Genomic DNA, 16,777 nt, shown 5'->3' on the forward strand with positions numbered 1-16,777 from the left:
AAAGCCCTCCTGAATAATTCAGTTTTGCATAGTTTGCAGAAAGCAAGGAGAATGGGTGCCTTCCTAACCCCAACAGGCTGACCATTTCATAATGTGGGGGTCACAAGACAATGCATATGCATGGGTGGGTGTTGATTTTGCCCATTTGCTGGATGGCACCTGTAGAAGGCCCTGCTTAGATGAGTGGAGTTGTCACAGTGGAGCACAGGAAGAGAGGCCATTCTGCAGAAATGATGGACCAAGTCCATGAAGGGCTTTGTCGGTGACTACCAGTACCTTGAATTGAGCCTGGTAACTGCCTATGTTACTTCTTTAAATAAAATATAAATAAAACAGAACGCTGCTACCAGGGCCGGCTCGAGGTGTTTCTGCGCCCTAGGCAAGGCTGCCTTGTGGCGCAGATGCCAACCTCCCAGTGCAGCCTGGAGACCTGGAGACCTCTGGAGCCAGCCACCCTTTTGCTACCGCCATCACCGCCTCCCCCCCCCCGGCGGCTGTTGGACCCAGCGAGCACACCCCGCACATTCCTGCAGTGCCCTCCAAGATGGAAGAGAGATTTCTCTTGCGCTCCGCTTCTGAAGGCAGTTTGGGAGGGGGGGGATCCGGCCTCTGGGCGGGGGATGCTCGCCGGATGCCTCTCCCCAATTAGCAAAGCACTGAAATTTTGAGAGCTGCTCGCGGGCTTTTGGTGGGGGGGAGGCACAGCTCGGCACCCCATCCAGGGCCCAGCGCTCTAGGTGAATGCCTAGTTCGCCTAGTGGGTGAGCCGGCCCTGGCTGCTACATTTCTAAGGCTTGATTGATTACCTCTGTATTTCCATATAATTCTAAATTACACCCTTTGAAGGTCATTGTACAGGACTTGCCTTTAATTTTATATATTGTCTGATAGAAGTTATCTGTTTGTGCTAATATAGTCCCATATACTTTTCATAGATGCCACTCTTAACAGCCATGAAGGAAACAAGACACTGTAGGTTGTAGGTTCTGCTCTTGAAAGCCAGCTACTAGCAACAGCCAGTGTTATCGAGCTGATAAAAAGTTTAAATTGAGACCGTTGACATTTGGCTGCGGCCACACACACTAAATAATACACTTTCAATCCACTTTCCAACTGGAATTTACTGTGTGAACTGGCAAAATCCAGTTGGAAAGTGGGTTATTTAGTGTGTGCAACCGCAGCCCCAGATAGTTATCATGCGGGGCAAAAATCGCTTTATGTTATTAATCTAACCCAAAACAATTATATATTTTTCGATTAAAACACAATACCTAGCATTAATCTTTTGGAGCTCTGAAGAAAACGGGAAACAAAAATGCCAGCGCAGCCACAACGAAGCCACTGTCTAAAACCCTGTGCCCAGACTCAGTGCAGAGTTCCGTCTGGTTCCCCTAGATGTCGCTACGGAGCTTGTCTCTTTGTTCAGAATGGAGCCAGCCGTTCCCTCTAGGCTTCTCCTGAAAGGGCAGACTCGGAACATGCGCAGGAAGAGCCACGGCCTTTCCTTCTGAGAGTCTGGTCTTCGTGGTTGCGCGGCCGCCGTCGTGCCCGGATGTACTTGCTGACGCGCCCGGTCGGCCTCTGCATTTGCAGACAGTAGGAAACGGCGTGAGCGTCTCCTGTGAGGGAGGAGCCATTCGGAAGAAGGGGCGTGTGTATTGGTTAGTCCGGCGTCGTAAACGTTGCGCTCCGCTGGCGGAGGCCGCATCCTACCCCACCCCCTCAAGCAGTGCAGGAGACCGGCCGGCCCGGTTCCACGCTTTTGTTGTCCCGGCGCGACTCTGGAAGGAGCCCTGCCCCCTTTTCCGTTATCGGCGCCAAAGGCCCGCCGCAGCCGCCCTCTCCCTCGCCCCCAGCTCGCGTTGTCGTGAGGGCCGTGGTGGGCCGAAGGCGCTGGGCGAGGATGAGCAGCTCGCGGAATAACCGGGTGATGGTGGAAGGCGTCGGCGCGCGGGTGGTGAGGGGCCCCGACTGGAAGTGGGGGAAGCAGGACGGCGGCGAGGGCCACGTGGGCACCGTGCGCAGCTTCGAGAGCCCCGAGGAGGTGGTGGTGGTCTGGGACAACGGCACGGCCGCCAACTACCGCTGCTCGGGCGCCTACGACCTGCGCATCCTGGATAGCGCGCCCACCGGTAAGAGCAAGGCGGGCAGGTGAGGGATGGGCGGGCAGGCCAGGGATGGGCGGGCGGGTAGCCCGCCAGCGGCCCTTCTCTCCCCCCCCCCCCCCGTCTCCAGGACTCCTGTTTTTTGGGGGAAGCAAAGGTGTGTTCCGCCTTCCTTAGGCAAACGCGCTCTAGGCGGCTTCCATTATTACGCACACTTCGGATGTCAAGAAACGGTAGTGGGGAAGAAAAGATTTTGACCAGCTAGGCGGCTAAGCGTCTTTGCTGGCGAATGGCCAGACCAGTGTGATGATGGCCGCCTTCCCTTCGCTGGCTCCTCTGGACCAGGGCTCCTCTGGAGGGCGAAGCGGCCTTTGGTGCCTGTCATTGCCTCTCTAGCAGCTGGGGTCGAGGGCTTCCCGAAGGATCAGAGTGGGAATTATGACGGGCAGGAAGAGGATCGAGAAAGGCCTTGGGGTGGTCAAAGGAAACAGTGTATGTTGCTGGGGGAACTTGAATAGGTGGAGCGTTTACTGGCTGGGAGCACCACGTTCTTTAAAGGCTGAGGAGCCAGCTCAAGGGATATAAACCTAACTCACTGTTACAACAGAATGTTTTTAGAAGAAGGTCCTCCTGTTGTTTTCCTGGGAGGGTTCATGTCATGGTTGTTACAGCAGTGAGAACTTCTCAAGGCCAAGGCATATTTTTTGAAAGCAGGGGCATCTCTTTTATCTAGCAGTAAATATGTGATGACTCAGTAGACATGATCTCAGCAATTTTTAAAAATGGCTTGTGTTTGACTTAGTATTCTTTCAAAGAGGGATGAGCTGCTTATGCGATCAGAAACTTGAAAATAATTGTAACACCAGTTAATCCTCCCCGGCCAAGGAGAGCTACAGGGAGGAATGCCCCTTCTTTCACAAAACATTGTGGTTATGATGTTTATGCAAAGCATAATCTTTGTGCCTGTAATAGGATAATTTGGTCGTACAACCTTGATTTTTTTTTTTAACTGTTCCATTTGGTTAACAGTAATGATAATAAAAACAGATGGTTTGTGCCTTTTATTTCCCCCCAAATTATGCTAGTTGATCACAAGTGCATCCTGGTCCATATAGACTTACTCCAGAGCACGTGTCTTGAGTTTAATGGGATATTACCTGGTAAGTGTGCATCACCCTGACCTGAATAGCCCAATCCCATCAGATCTCAGATGCTAAGCAGGGTCAGCCCTGACTAGTGCTTGAATGGGAGATTTCCAGGGTCATGACATGGAGGCAGGCAATGGCAAGCCACCTCTCAGCATCCCTTGGCTTGAAAGCCCTATGGGATCGCCATAAGTCACCTGTGACTTGATGGCAGCAGCAACAAAGTGTGCATAGGAAAATTAGCCTTAGTGTCCTGCAGCTGATGAATGGCTTTTGGAAATCATCAGACTTTGTGTGCTTCATTAAGTGTGGAAGGCGCACACAACCTAACAAATGATTAGTGCTTTCAATTCTGGCTCACTTTTACCTGTCAGATAAAAGGGCCCTATTTCGCTTCCTAGCTTGGTACAGATTGCTATGGGCAGAGCTGTAATGTCATAACTTTATCCTAAGCAAGTTTAGTTTTCCAGAATAATATTTTTAACAAACCTAGTTAGTAACTATAACTGTTCTGTTAATTATATTGCACTCTTGGAGTGATGGTGTATAAATCAGTGTGATACTTTTTAGGTTGCTGGGTACAGCATGTTATTGATTTGAAAAGCTCTCAGAATATTGGTCATACTAGATCTTTATCATGTGAGTAATCTGTTGCTCTCTCCAATATATTTTTTATCCCAGCATTCCTTCAGGGAGCTCAGAGCAGTATATATGGTTATTTTCTTCATTTTGTCTTCACAACAACCCTCTAAGTCGGGTTAGGCTAAGATACTAAACTGTCCAAATGTCAGCCAATGAGTTTCATGACCAAGTGGGGGGATTTTAAAAAGCCTCCACTGGGAGCATCTCTTTAACCCAGTTAATTGTCTAAGAGTCTGAATTCAAAATGGGATGGACTAACTTAGGCCCCATTCACACGAGGGGATTTGGCCCAGTAGCGGGACAGTTCGGGGGCGGATCAAACCAGCGCGATCACACCACAACATCTGGGAAGCGTGGTGCTTCCGCCCCCGAACTGGCCCATTCCCTCGATGATGCGGCTCAAGGAGGAGGAACCACCTACCGAGGTGGTTCATCTCCCTGCCGTGCCGCAAACCGGGTGTATGATCGCCGGTGCAAGGATGCGCCGGCGCGTCCCCGGCTTGGAGCCGAACTGTGCATGCTCGGACATGCGCGGTTCGGCTGGCTCGGCGTCCGACCTGAGTTTTCTCCCCGGCGTCTGATTGATTTCATACAAAAGGTCCCAGGTTAAAGGCCAGTCAGCTTCAGGTAAATGATCTCACCCTGAGAAAGATTTCTGTTTGAGACTCTGAAGAGTTCTTGCTAGTCTGATTGTACACTAGTTGGACAAGTAGCCTGCCCTGGTAGAAGACAGCAAATCTTAATATTAGGAGTCTGATGCAAAACCCATCTAAAGCAGCACTTTTACACAAAGCTTACTTTGCATTTTTATTTATTATTTTAAAAATGATATACCACTCTTCAGACACCAGCTTGAGATAGCTTTGTTTGTGTTCTTTGAGCACTTTGTTTCTATACACTTTGCAGTCATAGATACTTGGAAAATTAATGTTAATTGCTAGAGTATATTAAGGAAATATAAATTAAAATGTACTCTAGGATCAAATTTATCGTAATATTTGGTGACTTGTAACAGTTGCAGAGTGACATTTGTTGTATGAATTCCAATTGCTTGCAGTGTGAGTTGTCATTATTCTCTCCTGTTGTTTGCTCCATCTTAAACAGCTTCCATAGGAGAAAGCTGCTGCTGTCTATAATACTTACATTCCTGTATAGTATAATGTAGAAGTGCAGTGAAATTTGTAAATAAAAAGAAATGGCCTTTTCCATTCAGCTTTGGAAAGAATCAACTTTGGTATTTCCGGCTGGGTTTTGTAAGGCTAGAAGCACTGATGTGTTTCCCCCCCCCCCCGGGAAAATATGAATCAGAAGTTTTTCTGAAGCTCTTGATCACATTCAGCAGACATATTTAGTAAATAAAAAATAAAAAGTACTCCATGTTAACTTTATGACCCAATAGCAGCAAATGAATGAACTGCAATATTTGATAAGGGGAAAAAATCAGATGTAGTTGAAATGTTGTGTTCACACACTTTCAAAGCTTTATGTGGAAATTATTTTCATTGGAATAATGCTGGTAAAAATTTAAAGGCAATGTAGCATGTACTTACTTCCCTTAGTTTGTTTCAGTTTAAGGTAAACCAAAAGCACTGAAAGCTGCTGATACGCTAATTTTAGCATACCGAAATAATTTTCCAGTGTCTAAAAGTACCACCAACCCTCTTGCCTGGATTCTGCTGTCCTTTCCCCCACACTTTGTTCTGAGGTATTCCATATAATCCTCAAGGTTTCTGCCACGACTTGAATCTCTTCATACCTTATCAAGTCAGAAGGCAAACTTAAGGGGAGAGGAGCATAAAAACGTGACAGCAGCCTTGCCTTACCTCTCAAAGGTCACTCAAGTGGGCCATGCCGTATGTCTGGACTCTAGGAAAGTAGGCTGGGGTTCTTGGGTGGTGGTTGGGCTCCTGGCAGTTGCTCCTCATGGTGCACTCTGTTTTTAGGTTAAGGCTAAAAAATGTGGAAAGGTCCAAGTAGTGCAGCTGTATATGGCAGTCCTGCCTATATTTTTCTTTGCCTTGCTTTTAAAGTACAGAGTATGTCATGCAAGTTGCTGCTTAGAGGCTAGCAGCCATCTCGGTTCAAACCTGTAGAGCGTTCAGTGGAGTTATGGGACAGCTGTTGGCAAACTCTCTTCCTACGTTCATGATCAAAGCAGGAGAGAGCACAGGCAGACACCTGAGCTTTCTGTCACGTTTCCTGTGGCAATAGTGCATGGTGTTTGGGAGTCCTGCTTGTCCAGTGAACTCTAGTGCTCAGTCTACAGAATGTAGTATTATTTATTGGTTGAGCAGTATACACAGATGTATGTATATTGGTACATACGATGTATATGCTCATTTTGCAATGTCACATATTAAGTTGTCTTCTGCTAAATAAGATCTGTCAAGATCACTACTGTCTGCTCTGCCTGGTAGTGGCTCTCCAGAGTCTCAGGTGTCTGTCATATCACCCACTGTGCCTGATCTTTTAACTGAAGATGTCAGAAATCGAACCTGGGATTTTCTGTGTGCAAAGGAAGTGCTCTGCCACTGAGCTGGGGCCCCTCCCCCAATTTTTGAATGTGTGTTGGTGCTTCTGAATATGTGAAAAGAAGCCTGGAAAGTGGTTGAGGGGCAACTTGTTTGTAGACTTTTGGGGGCAAATGCTAAATTATGAACTTGAAATTTAAAAAACTTTGTAGTTGGTTCTATTTATTCAGGAAAAAAGAATGCCGCTTACATTGTAATGTACCAGTAATATGTTTTTCTTGAATTAGATTCTAGTTCTTGAAAAGAATTCCCAAGGCTGTGAACTGAAATGCATACATGCTTCAGATCTCATCTTACTTTTACATGTAATGGCTGGGGTTTGTCATGAATAGAAGGGCAGGATACACATTTGACAGACTTTTAGATAATTTCATTTATGCACATTCGACGCGCGATTTTAAGCCTTTCCTATTTAAAATCTCTGTTTATTTTGACCATTTTGTTGAATCTTAAATCGTACCCTTTGAAAAAAGTTCTTCCAATTGTAGTTCTCTGGTTACTTAAATATGGGTTTTGTATTTGGTTTATAAGTAAGTCACAGGGAAATACATTTAGAAATGCATTTTAAGAGAAAAATTACACAGTTTATCGATTTTTCAGTTTCTTAGGGGTGTCTTGTCATTGTCTCAGAAACCCTTTAAATATTTTATTTACAAAATATTTCTAAGTTCTTGTATATGTATAGATATAAACTAACTGTAAGGGTTATGTCTACATTCATAGATGTTAATTGTAAGAAAGTAGTGCCATTGCATTCAGTTACTGAGATTGTTACGGCTGAGAAAATAAGAGCTATTAAGATGAATCACAACAGGTATTCATTTAGTGCAGCATTTTGTTTCCAGCAGTGGCTAGCCAGATACCATTGGGAACAATGTTCCCTCTAAGCTGAGCTAGTTCACAGTTTTTTAGCCTCCGGCTCACACATTTTTGTCTTAGTTCAGGAAGGATGGCTCCAGAGGAAACTAATTTCTGCAGCAGTGAAATCTCTTGCTCACAACTTTAATGCCAGTCGCTCACAAAGTAGAATTTTTGCTCACAAGACTCCAAAGCTTAGAGGGAACATTGATTGGGAAGCTCACTAGCAGGGCATGAAAGTGGTAGTTTTTTGTTATTATGTCCTCAGCATTTGTTACTGGGAGGCCTGCTGCTTATGAACATGAACATTTTGTTTAGCAAACATAGCTAATATTCATGGGTAGACCAATCCACCATGCATTTGCCTAATCCTTTTTAAAAACCACCGCAGCATCTTATGGCTCCAAATTCTGTACATTAATTCTGTGTTGTCTGAAGGAGTCTTTTCTTCTTTCTGCCCTGTGCATCCTTCTGATCAATCATCCGGATTCTAGTATTATAATAGAATTTTTTCTGACCACTCTTTCAAAAAAAATCTTCCCACATAATTTTGTAAACTTCATATGTGGTATTTGTTATCCTCACAAAAAACTCCTTTAAAATACTGTAGCTTCCCTTCATCTGGGAAGTACTCCCATCCTTTGATCATTTTTACTAATATTTTTCTACACCTGCTACTGTGTGACAGAGTGTTGGACTAGATGGGCCATTGGCCTGATCCAACATTGGCTTCTCTTATGTTCTTATGTATTTCATTTCTTTTTAGGGGATGGGGCCATTATAAAAACTTTGAAACTAGTCATTTTATTTTCAGACTTCATCTATGAACTTGCTTATTTCCCCAAAATAGAACACTGTATACATGTAGACATACATACATGTCTACCCCAATTAGATCAAAATAATCTTTTGTGGATACTTACAGAGTCATCATGGAAGCATAAATAAGATTGAACCTTCAAACTTCAGCTTAGGCAGGTTTGCATGTGTGCCTGATTTTATGAACTGTCATAAATTATTGTAGTAAGCAGGTCAGTTCAAGAGCTTGACACAAATGCATGGATAAATTCTTGTCATATTCAATACCTTGCAGTATGTAATAAACTGAATCATTGGCACTGTGCAAAGAATTTGTAAAAACTAATTTAATGTTACAGTGATTTCACAGCAAATGCATGTTCTTAGGAGTATACACATATGTTCCAAAATGTTGTATGTCTTCTACTCCTTTTCACAGGAATTAAACATGATGGAACAATGTGTGATACTTGTCGTCAGCAACCAATAATTGGTATTAGATGGAAATGTGCTGAATGTACAAATTATGACTTGTGCACAGTATGTTATCATGGGGACAAACATCACCTACGACATCGCTTTTACAGAATAACCACACCAGGAAGTGAAAGGTAAGCTGTAAGAGGCTGGTTATAGGGACTGTATCACACCCGTGTGGAAAGATATGCATGTGCTGCCTACCTGTTTCTATGAACAGTCTAAAAGTGCTGGTTCTCACCTGTGGGGCTATAAACTGCTGAGGCCAGGGTAGTTTTGAAGAACCACCTCCTTCCATATTGTCCAGCGTACCAGTTGAGACCTCTGTGCCTGAGCCTGCAGTGGTGTTACCTCTCTATTGGAATGTCCTATAGAGTTTGCTTGGCACCTGCCTTACTCTCCTAGGTACCAGACCAAATAATTTCTGTTTACTCAGGCTTATAATTAAGGTCTTCTATTTTTTAAGCTCTTAAGATTGCCTAAAATGAGGACTGTTTTATCAACATCATTTAAACTGTCTCTGTTTTATGTGCTTTTATACCATGGCTTGTTTTTAATGGCTGATTTCATTGGCATGTTTTTATTGATTTTGTTTTTGTTTTTAAAGCTTTGCTGTTATTTGGTTTGTTCCATTTTAAAGTTTTGTATGTGAGCCATCTCAAGCAGATCTGGAGAGGTGGCATACAGATTTTTAAAGTAGATTTTTTTATCGGCATATTTTGATCAAAAAATTTACTTATGAAACAGTATTTGACTTAGCTATAGAAGCAGCAGCTAATCTGTATATCTTAATTCTGAGATCTTCAGTATATCAAAAAGTAATTTCTTTATTAAAACAGGAAATGGAAAGATATTGACCAACTTGCTTGTGCTGTAGAATCTATAAAAGGCACTCATTTCACATTAACTTTTAGGGTATTGTTGGAGTCTCGGCGTAAATCAAAGAAGATCACTGCAAGAGGAATCTTCACAGGTGCCAGGGTGGTTCGAGGAGTTGATTGGCAGTGGGAAGATCAGGATGGTGGCAATGGACGTAGGGGAAAAGTAAGAGTTCAGATACTTTCAAGATCCCTTATCAATTTTTAAAAAAATCTTGCAGGGACAGGAGGTTTAGGGCACCATACATGGTTCTTTCCTCCTCCATTTAACCATGCAATAACCCTGTAAGGAAGGTCATGCTGAGAGAGCACAACTGGTCAGCATTCTAACCATTGCACCATGCTGGCTCTCACCAAAATATCACCAGAGTTCTGTATCAGTCTATATATTGTTAACTGTTCACATATTACAGTGAACGCACATACAACCTGCATGTCCATGTTGTCTATAAGAAAGCCAATGATGGTTCACTTTACAAGTGAAAATGGGTACCAGTACTCGGATAAATGTGGAATTTCAATTGCATATTCAGCTGTATGTGCCTTGAATGTAACATGAGAATTATTCAACCCATGTATAAAGACTAGTCAAGTGTAAACTGTACACAGATTGTATATGCATTCACTGTAGCTTTGTGAACAGGGCTTGTGGGTGACAGGGCTCTAGCTGAGCTCTTGAGGGTTGTTTCAATCATTAAGTCATATGACCGCTCCCTTTTTGCCTAAAATGTATGCTAAGAATAGTTTGTCTGCATTTGTGGCCAAGAAAGATATGGTACTTGTAGATGATTTTATTTTGTAAGTGGCCGTAATTGGTAGCTGTTCCATTATGAGTTTTGACTCAGTGGTTTCTATCCCTGTAGTGCTATTAGCATAGGTAAATGTGATGATCATAGAATCATAGAGTTGGAAGGGATCTCCAGGGTCATCTAGTCCAACCCCCTACACAATGCAGGAAATTCACAAATACCTCCCCCTCCACACCCGCAGTGATTGCTGTTCCATGCCCAGAAGATGACAAAAAACCTCCAGGATCCCTGGCCAAACTGGCCTGGATAAAAATTGCTTCCTGATCCCAATGTGGCCATCAGCATTTCCCTGGGTGTGTAAGAAAGGACCACAAGAACTATGCACTCAGGCAACCCTTCCTGCCCTCCCTCTCATGATCTACCTAAGTTCACAGCATCTGCATTGCTATCAGATGGCTCTCTAGCCTCTGTTTGAAAACCTCCAAAGAAGGAGAGCCCACCACCTCCTGAAGAAGCCTGTTCCACTGAGGAACCGTTCTAACTGTCAGGAAGTTCTTCCTAATGTTTAGCTGAAAGCTCTTCTTGTCCGACCTTCTGGGACAACAGAAAAGAACTCTGCATCATCCTCTATATGACAGCCCTTTAAGTACTTTAAGATGGTTATCATATCACCTCTCACTCGTCTCCTCTCCAGGCTAAACATACCCAGCTCCTTCAACCTTTCCTCATAGAACTTGGTCTCCAGACCCCTCATCATCTTCATTGCTTTCCTCTGGACACGTTCCAGCTTGTCTATATCCTTCTTAAATTGTGGTGCCCAAAACTGAACACAAAACTCTAGGGTGAGGTCTAACGCAGATTAAAGCTGTTCCCTAGGCTGCATAGGGCACCACACAAACATAACAAGTGTGTGGTTCCCCTACTTTAAGGTGGCATAAATATGTCCCAACATCTATTTACAAATTGCAAAAAGATCTCTGATTGCTTTAAGACTTCCTCAATTGAAAGATATGATCAGAGATAGAGCTGTACTTTAAGAACATGAGCTATAGAAAAAAGCTTCATCTCCGATCATCTCTTTGGGAAAAGGTGTGGTTATGGAAGGAAAGACAGCTGATTTCCCAACTAGTGGAGCAGAAAGTGTTGGAATTTTCATAGTGAAGTATAGCTTCCCTTTCCTGCCACTGTCCACCCCTGTTGTTGGTCATTTCCCTAGGCTAATTAGGACATGTGCTTTCCAAATATGAGGATATTTGGCTAAATAAAATTGATTTTGAAAATATTTTGATAACGAATAAAAATTCTTACATCAAATTCTTATCTGTACCTTGTGGTTAAATATTATTTTTGCACCAGATACATACATTTCTTTTTGATTCTGTTAGGTAACAGAAATCCAGGACTGGAGTGCATCGAGCCCACACAGTGCAGCATATGTTTTATGGGACAATGGAGCTAAAAACCTTTACAGAGTTGGCTTTGAGGGCATGGTAAGGAGTAATGCAAAACAAAGAGAAATTGCTTTGTGGGGGAATGGAGGAATATAAAAATGGTTTGTGCTGGGCTATTTATCTTCTTTTGTGATGTCCTTCTGTCAGTTTGCATGCTATTAAGCACTTCATTGTTGCTACAGCTGCATGGATGGGGTCATGCATATGCATAGGTCTAGTCTCAGTTTAGTAATGCAGATGGCATAAACTTTTGAAATGGGTTCTGTCTCACTATTACTGGCGGATACTTTTATTAATAGGTTGTCTAAGATGACTACAAATTGCTAGAGAATATGGTCTAAATGTTTCTTTATAATATTAAATATGGTTGGTATTTTTACAGTCTAAATAGTGGACAAATATTTGAGCAGCTTCCTGGTACAGTGGTTGCTGAAGTTTCAGTCTAGATCACTAAATTCTTCTTGTTTTCAGTCATTTTAAGCTATAATTGCTACACAGTCTATAAATTAGTAGTAAAACCAATTTTTGCTTCTTCCTAGTAATCTGTATTATAAATCAACTTTCCTTGATACATAGTATTAATGCTGCTGTCATACATCTTTACAGTAAAATATTTAATTGAACAGTTATTTAAACCTGAAGGTATTTTGGTCTAATTGTGTGTTTACTTGGCAAATGTTTTTAGCCCTAGTAAATTATTATTCTGATCTTTTTAAGATTGGGATTTAATGCTGACTGGTGTTTGTTAAACTACCAGTACATTCTAATTAGCCATCAAATTTCTTCGATTTCACTCATTTACAAGATGTCCCTCCCCCCACAAAAGCTTATTCCCTATGATGAATGCTGGATTTTTTCCTGTAGCATAAAGTTTTGTATACACCAGTATCAAGATTACAATTAATGCATGTAATATGCCATTGATTAAGTTAAACATTTGTGTATCAGGTTGACATGGTACTCTTACATGTGTCTGTCTCCTGTCAAATTGTGAAGGGAGCAGTGTTCTAAAACAGAAAATCTGTTTGAATAGAAGGTGATCTTGCACAGACTCTCTGTAAACTGGCTTTTGGTTTTTTGTTTTAAACATTTATCCAAAGCCGTGTTTTCAGCTTTAGGAGGCAGCTCATTTAGTTTCCTTATGTATACATACTTTTGCATATTTTTGTTCTTTTTTATCATGGTCAACATGGGAGAATTCAATTAATGTGTGTTGTCTTGATAAATGCAGAGTCTTTGCCAACTTTATAAATGCAACATTGTTAGACCAGGAGCGTATTCTTCCTTCTACTTTGTAGTGCATTACTGTTAAGATATTTGGTTTTCATTTCTTAAAGTTTGAGTTTGCTGGCCTTTCTCTTCATATACATACAACTGAGTTGATTATTGGCAGCTCTGTCAGCTGATTATGCATTGTTCTTTCCATGCTGCAGTCTGCCAGTTCCTCAAGTTTACTGAGATAGGCTTTTCTCAAAGTAATAAAGAAATAGACAAGACCTTGCTGCAACACATGGCTGGCTTATACACCACCTGTCCCTTTGTTTGCTCCCTTAGTTCCAGATGATATGAGTTAGAGGACTCTTCTCTTCTTGCTCTCTTCACTCTTTAATGTAGGTGCATTGAATGACCTTTGCCCCAGGGGAATTGCTTCAGAGATAATACCAGATGGCTGCTGTTTGGAATAGAAAGGGCAAAACAACAGGGAAGGGGAAATAGGATTTCTTCTGGGTATACCCAATAGATGTCTGTTTTTAGATTGGTTATTTTAATCTGCGTCCTATAAACAGCACAATTAACAATAGCTTGCAGAAATCGTGTAAATATTAAAAGTTATATATTTTGGTGGAATTGGTTAATCGCTAGTGGTGTCAGTGGAGTTTGATGTATTCAGTATATTTATGCAGCCTTAATACTCAAGCATATTTCAGGGCAAGTCCTGTTGACCCTGAAAAATCTCTTCAGCTTGTAATTTAGATCAAGAATATTATGAGCATGCGTGCTGATTTTTGTGCCATTCACTGACTCCAAGCTTTGGATGAGGCATTTAAAGCTGCTGCAGGTTGGCACATGCCTATTGTTGAATGACTTGAACTCAAAAGTTCCAGTTCTGTGTAAGTTTTATAGAAATGTACATGTAATTTAGAAAACAGTGAAACAGTATAGTGACTTTTGACGCATGACTCAAGCAGTGAATGTGACCGGGAATTTTAAGGCTGGGTTATCCATCATGTAAAGGCAGGGAGGACTGGTTGTTTTACAGGGAACAACAATCCAGCCAGTTTACAAATTAACCAATTCCCAATGTTAGAATGCACTAAATCCTCCCACCCTCAAACTCCTAGTCTGCCAAGCAACAATAGTGTTGGTTACAGTATCCAGCCTCACTTTTATCTGGGAGGAAGTAATTGCACAGTGAACGTAGGGGCAACACATTCTTGTCTGTTGGGCAAGACTACCGTTAATGCTTCAGCTGCTGTGGGAGCTGCTGCCTCCACTATTTATGTTGACAATATTTGTAATTATAGAACATGTGCCAGCCATTCATGGGGCAGTGCTTTGTGATGCAAAATTTATGAGGAAAGAAAGGGAGCACTGTATAGTTGTCTACAGAATGCATTGCCTTCACTGGTTGCTGTATTATCAATTAATAGATCTAATTCTCAATGTGGCCACATCTGTGGATACCTAAATCCAGAGATTGGGGCCATGGACAGGTAAGACAGATATTTCCACAAACTTAATTGAAGCCCTACGTTTGCACAAAAAATATTTTTTTTAATTGAGAGGTTAAACCCCCCCCCAAGAATAGTAGAAGCAGTGCCTGTAGCTTTAAGAAAAAATGCCCTTAGTGACCATTGTTAGGCTACCCCAACAGTCTTGCCAGCCTTCAAGGTTTGGTTTCTGTCAGTAAAAGGCAGGGGGAGAGGAAAGGGTCTTCTCTAGGGTGTTTTGGGGCTTTGAGGGAGCAGTCACTGGGGCCAGATCTGGCAACAGTCACAGTTGGGAATGGAAACAGGAAATCCTTGTCAGTCCCCCATTTGTCACTATATCCAATTCTGAACATGGTCTTGTCTATGGATACTTAAATCCAGAGACCAGGGTCATAAACAGACAAACAAGGTTTTTCTACAAACATGAGAAAAGCCCCAGGTTTGCAGAAAAATCTGAAATATTTTTTTTAAATATATTGGGGATTAACCCTCCAATAATAGAAGCAGCACCTGTAGCTTTAGGAAACAAATATCTTCAGTGGCCATTGTAAGGCAACCGTATCACCAGCCTTCAAGTCTTAGTTTCTGTCAGCAAAAGGCAGGAGGAGGGAACAGGGCTCATGTCCAGGGCTGTTTTGGCCTTTGAGGAAGGACTCATCAGTGCCAGGCCCACAGGCAACCACCAGGTGATTTGCTGCCACATGATTTGAATACCTCACCCAGGCCCAGCCGCTTGCTACTGTTCAGCAGCTGCCACCCCATAACAGCCAGTGTGGTGTAGTGTTTAGAGTTTAGGATCTGAGAGATTCATGTGCAAATCACCGCTCTACTGTTTAAACTTACTCTGTAACCCTGGGCCATTAACACATTCTCAGCCTGATTTACCTCACAGGAGAAGAGATTGATGTAAGCTGCTTTGAGTCCCTATTGTGGAGAAAGGTGGAGTACAGATGAAGTAAACGATAAATGTAGCTGAAGATTTGTGGGGAAGATAAAAGGTTGGTTGGTGTGTGGGAAGGAAAAAGGAAGAAGGGAAAGGTGAGGATATGGGGCAGCTAGGAGGAAGGAGAGAAGAAATCTGGCCTGTAGCCACAGTGGGGTATTTGGGGGTGGAGCCCCACCACCCACAAGCCCTGCCCCACCACCTGATGATGCCAGACACCCCCACCCCCAATGTGCTTAGCCATGCAGCGGCAGTTAGGTTTAACAGCTGAAAGGAGGGGAGTGAGACTGACCAGAAGCAGCAGGGCAGCTTCCCTTTCCTTCCCCAGACTCTCCACTGCTGGGGAAGGAAAGGAAAGCTCCCCTGCTGCTTTTGGTTAGTTTCATTCCCCTTAAGAGTTGCATTTAAGTGAATTTTATTAATATAATCACAGTGTTTTTGTATTATTTTTTACTTCTTTCCTGTGATTCTTTCTTTGTATTGCTTCTGCAATCTCCAGGTGGCTATGGCCTTGGAAGAAATAGTGTGGGGAGCAGTATACAGGAGAAAGTTAGGTTTCCCCTACAAGTCCTTGCAAGTTCCCAGATTCACCACCAGGCCTGGCCCAGTGACGTGGCACCTCATGACTAGGCCCAGTCCAGCAGATGTAAAATGCAGAGGTTTCCCAGGGAGAAGGCTGCCAAGGGGAGGGAAGGAGGGAAATCTGAAGACAGTGGGCCAAATAAAGGGAAGGAGGTGAGGTGAGAAGGTGAGAAAGCAGCAGAAAAAGAGGAGAGGATGCAAGGGCTTTCAGGGAAGGGAGAGGAAATAATGGGGAGAGGAAAAGTGAGATGTCCTCCATAAGTCCTTGTGGATGCCCTGCTTGTAACTTCCAAATGACAGTGCAAAAATGTTTGTGAATTAAAAAAGTTAATCAGCTTTAAGCTCTGTCTGTTGGGATGGGGTGGTAGTTGCCAATAATGCTTGGAATTGCCACCAGTTATTGATTTCAGCTGAGGAGAGCCATCAGTAATAATCTCTGTGCATGGATGTTTCTGTTTTCACCTTTTCAAATAGGTGAATTACACTTTGGAAAGCTGCTTTGGGAAATTATTGGTTAGTACTGCAGATTATTGCATTGGACTGGTAGAGCAAGAGATTGAGTAATTGACTATATGTGGATAGGAGGCATGAAGTGAAGAGAAAGTAATATGTACAATCCTGCCCATCCCGGAGTAGCTTTTGCAGTGATGCACAGTTACAGCTTCAAAATATGTATATTAATTCAAACAAAAGCACATATCCCAGGTAGCACAAGGAACAGAGATAATCACAAAGATGAATGCACTTTGTCACAGATTTTTTTTTTCTTCTGGTACACATGGATCAAAGAGGGAGGTTAAGAAAATGAGTAGGAAGGACACTGAAATAATGCCTATATAAAAGGGTAAAGGTTCCCTTGCTCGAAAGCCAGTCGAATCCGACTCTAGGGTTGCGGTGCTCATCTCCG

At 42.7% G+C, this 16,777-nt stretch overlaps 1 protein-coding gene across 1 annotated transcript in view; it reads left to right on the forward strand.

Annotated features, from left to right (window-relative positions):
* Positions 1–1,537: 1,537 nt before the first annotated feature.
* Positions 1,538–16,777, forward strand: part of MIB1 (mindbomb E3 ubiquitin protein ligase 1) — a 68,712-nt gene continuing 53,472 nt past the window's right edge. Inside the window, exons 1-4 of the mRNA XM_015417143.1 lie at positions 1,538–2,132; positions 8,519–8,690; positions 9,471–9,600; positions 11,569–11,673. Of these exons, the coding sequence (XP_015272629.1) occupies positions 1,904–2,132; positions 8,519–8,690; positions 9,471–9,600; positions 11,569–11,673 (636 nt within the window). The 5' untranslated portion in view covers positions 1,538–1,903. The remainder of the gene's footprint in view (positions 2,133–8,518; positions 8,691–9,470; positions 9,601–11,568; positions 11,674–16,777) is intronic.

This window comes from Gekko japonicus, unplaced genomic scaffold (assembly GCF_001447785.1).
Source record: "Gekko japonicus isolate JY-2015 unplaced genomic scaffold, Gekko_japonicus_V1.1 scaffold1055, whole genome shotgun sequence".
NCBI lineage: Eukaryota > Metazoa > Chordata > Lepidosauria > Squamata > Gekkonidae > Gekko > Gekko japonicus.